At 32.2% G+C, this 8,556-nt stretch overlaps 1 protein-coding gene across 1 annotated transcript; it reads right to left on the reverse strand.

The window, feature by feature from the left end:
- Window positions 1–295: 295 nt before the first annotated feature.
- Window positions 296–8,517, reverse strand: LOC110020687 (carotenoid 9,10(9',10')-cleavage dioxygenase-like). The gene is given in 15 exon segments (XM_020718875.1): window positions 296–460; window positions 913–1,024; window positions 1,631–1,879; window positions 2,110–2,211; window positions 2,291–2,408; window positions 3,629–3,764; window positions 4,161–4,345; window positions 4,432–4,542; window positions 4,752–4,814; window positions 5,406–5,502; window positions 5,819–5,930; window positions 7,299–7,313; window positions 7,724–7,794; window positions 8,097–8,189; window positions 8,191–8,517. Coding segments are annotated over 15 exon segments (1,746 nt in total). The 5' UTR covers window positions 8,446–8,517; the 3' UTR covers window positions 296–433.
- Between the last annotated feature and the right edge of the window lie 39 nt (window positions 8,518–8,556).

Raw genomic sequence — 8,556 nt, forward strand, 5'->3', positions numbered from 1 at the left:
AGCTGCCCCAAACACACCCTCAATTAGAGAGAAATTATTTGAAAAACTCATCACCAATCACATTGTTTTATCTTTTGCATTAGAAATGCTTTTATAAGTTACAACTTTATACATATTAAGGCTCTTTACTTGACATAGGAATTTTTAGTCCTCCATAGGAATTGGGTTTTATGTATGTAGCATTTATTGGGTTTTATACATATTAAGGCTCTAATTCATATCCAATATCAAGAGACAACGTAGCATTTATAGACAAAAACCTTATTCATTTATTATAAAATTTATTCCATATAAATTTAAATCATAATATTATAGTCCAAATGAATGCCGTTTATTTTTTATCATTACAACAGGCTTGTAATCAAGAAGGCAAAAATTATGATACAAATAAGGAGCTTATCCAATGGAGCCACTTTGTATTTGGCCATCATGCTTATGATTGCTGAATTTGGAGTTGTTCCTGCCAAATATTAAATGTAATTAGAAAGGTAATTTAGTTTAATAAAAAAAACAATTATTAAATGATTAAATTTCCTAAAGGCTATGCACAAACAGCATATGTAAATTTTAAAAGAAAAGCATTTTTTAGGTCTGATCAGTAGATTATGCCTATAAATGCTGCTTTAAGTTCTAAGGCAAGTTAAATAATAATAATAATAATAATAAATAACGTACTTGTAATCAGTCATTACTGCAGCCTATGTGACCAACTACAACCTATGTGGTCAGTTACTACTGAAGCTTTCCACTACATCATATGTGGCCAACTAACACTATTTAGTAAAGAAGTGAGCAATCATTTTAAAAGCTATTCTATACAAAACATACGACGATAGAATTAAGATATGAAAAAAAATCATCACAATTTAGTTGATAAATGTCTTTGGATCTCATGGAGTTGTATTTGCTCACCTCATTCACAAATAAGGCGTGGAATCCAAATGGCACTCTGGATGGCAACTCCACTGCTGCCACAAGCTCAGGGGACAATGTCTTTGCATCAACTACATTCACTTCAGATTTCCTGCACCAATTATATGATTTACAAACAATTTGATCCTTAGTGTCTGAGACAACATATTATTAGCATTAGTACAAAATTTAATAGAAATTATTCTTTATTCTTGGATATTAATATATTCAAAATTCACTTATAAATTTTGTTATTATGGGTTATATATATATTTAGTGAAGTGTCAAAATAATTATCAGACTATTTGCATGGCGTCATTTTAGTGCAATAGTCTATAAAAAAATGTTAAATTAGACCCTTTTTTAATATGGACTAAAATGGTCCACATGAAGGATTATTTAGCTCTTATGAAATTAATCGCGGACTAAATTGATATTTTTATAAACTTTGAGACTAAAATGACTGCTGACAAAGATTCAAAGGACAATTTTGACGCTTTACTCTCTTTATATGTGTGTATTTAGGACTTTTTTGGGGCATTAAGTATTGCGAGCCGCCGCTCCACCTATAATCTTATCCTCTATTTCTATGCAGTAAATTCTTCTACTTTGTGCCTGTTGCTTGCCCATCAAAATTTTTCCACGTAAATCCGCATAATTTCATAACATTGCCTAGCAATTAGTTGAAAGTTCATGCAAATGGGAGAAAAACAAGTACCCTGAATTCTCATCATGTACAAAAAAGATCAAGTAGCCATCATCTTCTTCAGCTGCAGTAGCTGGTGTACGAGGCACAAATATTGCTTCTGAACCAAATCTCCCTGGTCCCAACTCATAAATGGCTTCCACGTTGCCTCCAACTTCAAGCTGGCTAGTACCAGCAACAGGCTCTCTAAGAAGATCAAATTTTATAATGCCCTTTATGTGCTTGTTGTCTACAATAGTGCTGTAGACATACCGCTGTTTCCTGAATTCATAGAATGGAATAGAAGGATAAAGTTTTGTGTAAATAAATGAGTGTTAGAAAATTGAATATGAATTAAGTGAGTAAAATCCTGAAAATATTTTCTTAATGGCAACTTAATAGCAATTAAGAAAAAATGTAAGCTGCCATTAAGACACAATTTTGTAATAGAGAATGGACATGACAATCTACTGCCCATAAGTCTAGTAGAAAATATTATATTTCAAATTTACCTGCCCATGAAACTTTCATTAATCCTAGGAAATTCTATGGTAGGTGCTGACAATTGCTTCTGAGTAGCTGCACCAGTCTTCATATTAAACCTCATAAGGTACCTAAAATATCAATTAAATGTCAGAGAGGGGGGCATTTTAATGAGACAAAAGTTGAAGGAATTCTTGTTTGATTACGTACAATCGAGACTCTGTAGTTTCTGTCTCATCTCTTACAGCTCCATTGAACAAATCAAAATCTATTTTCTCATAGTGGCATGTAATAAGAACAACTTCATCACCTTCCTCCCAGGCATTCGCTGAAAGTAATCAGATTGGAAAATAATAAGTAACAGGAGACAAATATAAAAGAAGTATGAGAGATATTCTCAAAACTACCAAGAAAAATTTAGGAGTTTTTCTTACTGTTCCACCTGAGTAAAGAAATTCAGAATAACCGGTCATTTACAGTTTCAAATTGTTCATGAATGCGGTCAATTGGTAAGTCATGATTTCCATCACTAGTGCTATATAAATATTATGAGAAAACTAAATGCAATGAAAGTGATGCCACGAAGAACAAAAGAAGCAAAGAGAATAAGTTAGATTGAGTCACTCGAACTAGTAGTTGGGTGCTTCGTCTCAAATCACAAAGTCTTGTGATCTAGGCCTAACACAATGCGTGTTTGCAAGTTTTTGAAAAAAAGCATAAAAGACTAACATCTAAGTGAAAATCCCAAATTGGAAAATTTATGAGCAAAGGAGAAGAAAAAGTACTACATTTGGAAGAAAATCACAAAGTGGAGAATTTATAATTCGGCGGGTGCAAACTCTCTTTACATACCAAACTCTAATGAAAAAATAACGCAAATATAAACCTAATAAAAACATAATATACTAAAAGGCGAGTACAAACACCCTAATAGAATTTTTTTCCTTATAATTCTAGCTGTGCCGCATATGTCACACTGCAAACTTTTCAATAGAACCCTGTTCATAAACTGTAATGCTAAAGCGTCCTAAGTCTATTGGACCTTGAGCTTTCTAATGATGCTAGGATCGCAGTCAAATAATATTCTTATTATATCTCAAAACTACCAGTATTTTTGTCACTAAGATATTTAATGTTAACAAGGAAGAAAAATAAGAAGACGATTAATCAAGATGGCATACAAATTATGATCAACAACATATTCATCAAGCAATATAATTTACTCTAGATCATGCAATAATATGTTTAAGAAAACATATTTAGAATCACACTAGCTTAGTGAATTTCCTGACTACTTGAGAGTTCTCTGAAACATGCATATTTTACAAGTGAAAACTTGAAGTTTGTAAAAATTTTAGTCATCCTTTTCTGCACTTTAGCTTTTTATTCAAAAGCTCAGATTCATGTGAAATATAATTTAGAAGATGAGAACCAGATATAGAATGCTTAAGGCTCAATTACACATTTATAAAGTCAAACAATGCAAGAGCTTACTGTGTTAATAGGAAAATAAAACTGAAACTAATCAAAAGATAGTGAGAAAATCACCATTATGAAATATGAGGCAACTTGGAAGCTCAAACCATCTAATCTGATTTTCATCTTTCGCATATCGTGGAAGTATGCCGAAACGAGCTTTCTTCATACAATCAAATGAAAAGGCCATTTTTCCCTTCACTAATTCCTGAAAATAATGTTCATTTAAAACATGCTTTGTTAAGAAGTATTTAAAAAAAGTACAACCCTGTCTTCTAACTATTTATGGAGGATCATTTAATAAGTGTCAAATTAGTCCTTGTACTTTTTTAATAGGGGTTGAAACAATCCTTCTTTTATAAGAGTTTAGGGGCTATTTCAACCAATCTTAAGAGAAACCAGGGCTAATTTTACATTTTGATAAACTCTGGAACTAAAATAATCTCAAGCGAGAAGTCAATGGTTCATTTTGACACTTTTTTCATTAAAAAAAAAATCTTTTTGTGAAAAAACTTCTGGATCCCCAACATGCTTGTTAAATTTGTATTAATTTTTTCCTAGATATTCAAACAGACAATGATCATGCATGTGATAGAGTTGCCACCTTTGGTCGAAAGCACAAAGGTAGATCCATGAAAATAGCATAGTTTTCGGTGATAGCGAAATCGTGCATCAAAACCGGTTCATCTATCGTTATTGGCACTGGATCAAACATAACACCGTCCTTGGAAATGACACGATAAGTAAGGTATGGAGGCTTTAATGAGTTACCAAATGTGAACATCTCACCTACAATCCCAAATCCAACAAGTTAAAAAAAATTAACATTGGAGTACTGCATTGAATATAATGTGCATTTAGGATTTTATTCTCACCAGTCTTTGGATCAACTTTTGGATGAGCAGTAAATGTGTGTGTAAGCCTCTTGTCATAATCCAACGTGCCAAGAGTCTGCAAGTCTCCATCTTCCAACACTTTGATGACATCTATAGAATACAGAAAGTAATTTCTAAATATCCATTTTAATGTAAGTTTAGGGAGTTTTAACATCAGAATGTTATGAATTGAGGCTTTTTTTTGCTTCTCCATTTGGACATGAATGATTTGAAAGATAAATATGGAGGTTTGTTATAGAACAAGATAATCACTAAACATGAGCGAAACATCTATGGTAGTATGAAATAAATATACTTACAAGGTTTGTCATTTTCATGTAAAGCCAGAAGCTTGCCATGATGGTATATTAGAGCTGTATTGGCTGAAACCATGTAACAGATAGTTAGCACTCATAACCATATTCATGTTAGCTATCATAATTAGTTGTGTGCATTAGTTGGTCAAAATAAAAAAATTGAGTCGAACCAAATTATTTTACATGATTTAGTTCGGGTTCAAAGTGCATTTCAATTTTCAAATTTCAATATTCATTTTTAGATTATATATTCGGTTTCATTTAACTGAACAACTGAAAAACCAAAATTTTGAAATTATATGGAGGATTCGTGAAATTAAACTGAGATTATCTTGTAAGTTTAGTAATTCTTGTTGTTTGTTTATAACCATTCTCCAACTAACAAGTAAATTTTGATTTGTTCATAAATAACACGTTTAAATTGAATTAGATTTCAGTTTGGATGATTTGGTTTTATCAAAATTTTGATTGATTCGGTTTTTCAAATATTGGTTTTCGATAGCAATCAGTTTGACCAATTTTAAAATTAAACCATTCAAACCGACCGAATGCTCACCCTTAATTATGATAATGAGTACATAATATAAGAATCCACAAGGCCAAATCATAACAAGTTCTCTGGCATATTGAATATAATGCAATTACAAATTAAACTACCTGTTCCAGTTCCATACGAAACATCCAATACAAGTTTTTCTCTGAGGAACTTCATTTGAACCATAAATAGTCCAAAGAGTCCCTTGAGGTCCCCAATCTGGAAGCAACAGAAGGATCGTTATTAATTCCATTTCTACAGATTGAATTCAAACAAAAACAGAAGACATTTAGATAGAAAATATTAGAGGGAAAGTTTAAAAATCTTTCACACAGATGCATGTTAGGAAAATTTCTATTATGGAGAAGAAAATTTCTAGGTACTAATGCATCTAGAAGGTTGAGATTTCATAAAACTGCTTGGCTAAGAATCTACCTCACAAGTATAAGAATGATTTACCATATTAAACTCTTATAAGAACATGAAAATAGCAGATGATGATTGAAATGATGTCGAAGCCATCGATTTTTATTACCTTTGTAAATTTAGCTGCTCCGAAATATTCTTCTTGATTAAGCTTGGATGTCATCACATAACGAGCAACATAAGTTGCTTTTCCATTTTTTATGCGCAGGCCGTGAATCATTCTGTAACATTATCATACAAACACGTTGTCAACATTATCTTTTATATTAAGCTCATGACATATGATAAACACATGCAGCTTCTAAAACTATTTTTTTGTGGGGGCACATTTACATACATATTACATAATTTTTATGCATTTTCATATCAAACACATCAATATTTGCATATATGACAGCCGAATCTTTAATATCACATAAAAAAAATACCACTATCATTAATTTTTTAAAAGTGAAATACACAATTTTATGTATATATTTATGACACCAAAGTGCTATAAATATAAATATCAAATTTGAGGTGTTAGATATGTTAATACATATAAATTGTGTGGTATATATGTAAATTTCTCTCTTTTTTTTTTTGGGCGGCCTCACCTTGAAATTCTTTATTTTATTTCTAACCTGCAATGTGATATGCATTCAAAAACCAACTTCTGAAACTAATTTAAGAAAAATATATAATAATTAGGAATTATTTGGTAACATACTAAAGATTCAAGAACACTAATTACCAACATTATAACATTATTGACCACGACCTTAAATCAATATGGCTATTAGCCTTGGGAAATGATTAAGAAATTAAGTATTGTGATATATTTTAGGAAGATTTACATATGTTCCCCTTAATTTTTATGTATTTATATATGTAACACCAAAACTTTTATTTTTACATATATATCACCTTAGCTATGCATGACATGGTGTACTTCACTTAAAATGATGGTATTTTTTTATGCTATCTAAATAATTTAAGTGATAAAAATGTAAAATGCAAAATTTAGGTGTTAGATATGTGAACAGGTACAACTTCATAGCAAATAAATTTGAGTTTGGAAATCTTAAACTCGGTTTATTCACAACCATTTCGAGCTTAACATGGTCATAAACGAACAAAAAAATTTGAATCAAACTGAACACGAACATGTTATTCACGAGCCTATTTTGAAGAAAAAGAAATATCAAACGAGCATGGACCCGAATTGATATCTAGCTTGCTTAAGCTCTCCACTCGTTTACAGTCTTGGAGCAAATATTATGTGCGGCGACTGCACGTCCGAACGACAGTCCGAACAAGCAGCCCATGTGATACACAACGGACACGCTTGTCGCCGAAAACCTTACAAAAGAAAATTACTGAAAATTCATCACACCCACCATGTTACTAATTAGTATTATTCTTTCATAATAAATTCACACCTAAAATAATAATATATATATTTTTTTATTTCCAATGTATTGAAATTGTATAAACAACATGGATATGAGCACGCACTTGTAAACAGAAAAATAAAAATAGAAAAAAAATAGGGCGGATTTATTTGGGAACTTTTGTTTAATATATGTAGAATCAAAGAAATTACGTACCCGTCTCCATCAAACCTGCAAAATAAAATAAAATAAAAATTCATAAATACAAAAATACGAACACTAAATTAGTTTTTTTATTTATTTAAATTTTATTTTATTTTTTAGCACACTCAATTCTTTTAAATTTACATATCTAACACCAAACTTTCAATATATATATATATTAAAATAAAGGAATGGCTAGAGGCAATTATACGAGCCCCCAGCCATCCCTAATATGCGTAACAATTCGAGTATCACGTTCCATAAAACGACGGTCGCTAGAGGAGGATTCAAACGTCCAACCTCTGGGGACTTACAACTGACATCTCATATGCCAACCAACAAGTCGTATATTATAAACGATACCAAACAAAATTTAAAAACAAGACTTTTAAGCATACGAGTCACTTTATGACATGATTGTTTAATGAAATAATTACCAGTGATAGCCAGAAACTGGAAGAAATTTGGGATTTGGACCAACTCTGACGAATTCTCCATTCAAGCACTCCTGCAAGTATGAAATCTTCAAAGTTTACTGCACCAACCAAATAAAATAGTAAATATTTATCTACTCTACAAGCTCCATAAAAAGAAAAATAATCCGAATTTTATTAAAAAATTAGACATGTTTTGAAGACTTCTAATAAATTCAATCCTGTTTCTATATTTTCTCAGTTATATCCTAAATTTCAAATTTATTTTTGGAATTTAATAAATCCTAATTTTAGGTGTGAGATGTGTAAATGCATAAGAATTCCAAAATGGAAGCAGAGCGGCACAGGGGAAAACCGATCCAAACCGATGTCTCACCGGAAGAGAGCCGCGGACGGCGAGATCAGAACGAGGCGGCGTCTCTTCCGCCACCGGAGCAAAGTTTCCGGCGAGGAAGAGGTTGTGTTTCGAGGAGCGAACTGTCCTGCGTCAGCTTCACGACCACTCGCTCCATAAGATCAATCGATGCCGACAAGAAACTCTTCCATGGCGTCGGTTGAATCGGCAGCACGCCGGGAATCGCGCTCATTCGCGCAGCCGATGACCGCCAGTTGTTCCTCATTTTCACCTCGATTAGGGTTTCTTTGCTCACTGCTCGATGCCGATTCTGGTCGCTGTTTCCAGATTTATATACGACGGCTCCGGCGGGAAAAGAAATTGCATTCATGTCCTTTTATTCTCTTCCTTCTTGACAAACCTGATTTGCAGCCATTTTTTAATATGCAATGTTATAGGAGCATTAGATACATCATTATAATTAAAAATATCATATATATAT

This window comes from Phalaenopsis equestris, unplaced genomic scaffold (genome assembly GCF_001263595.1).
Source record: "Phalaenopsis equestris unplaced genomic scaffold, ASM126359v1 Scaffold000107, whole genome shotgun sequence".
Lineage (NCBI taxonomy): Eukaryota > Viridiplantae > Streptophyta > Magnoliopsida > Asparagales > Orchidaceae > Phalaenopsis > Phalaenopsis equestris.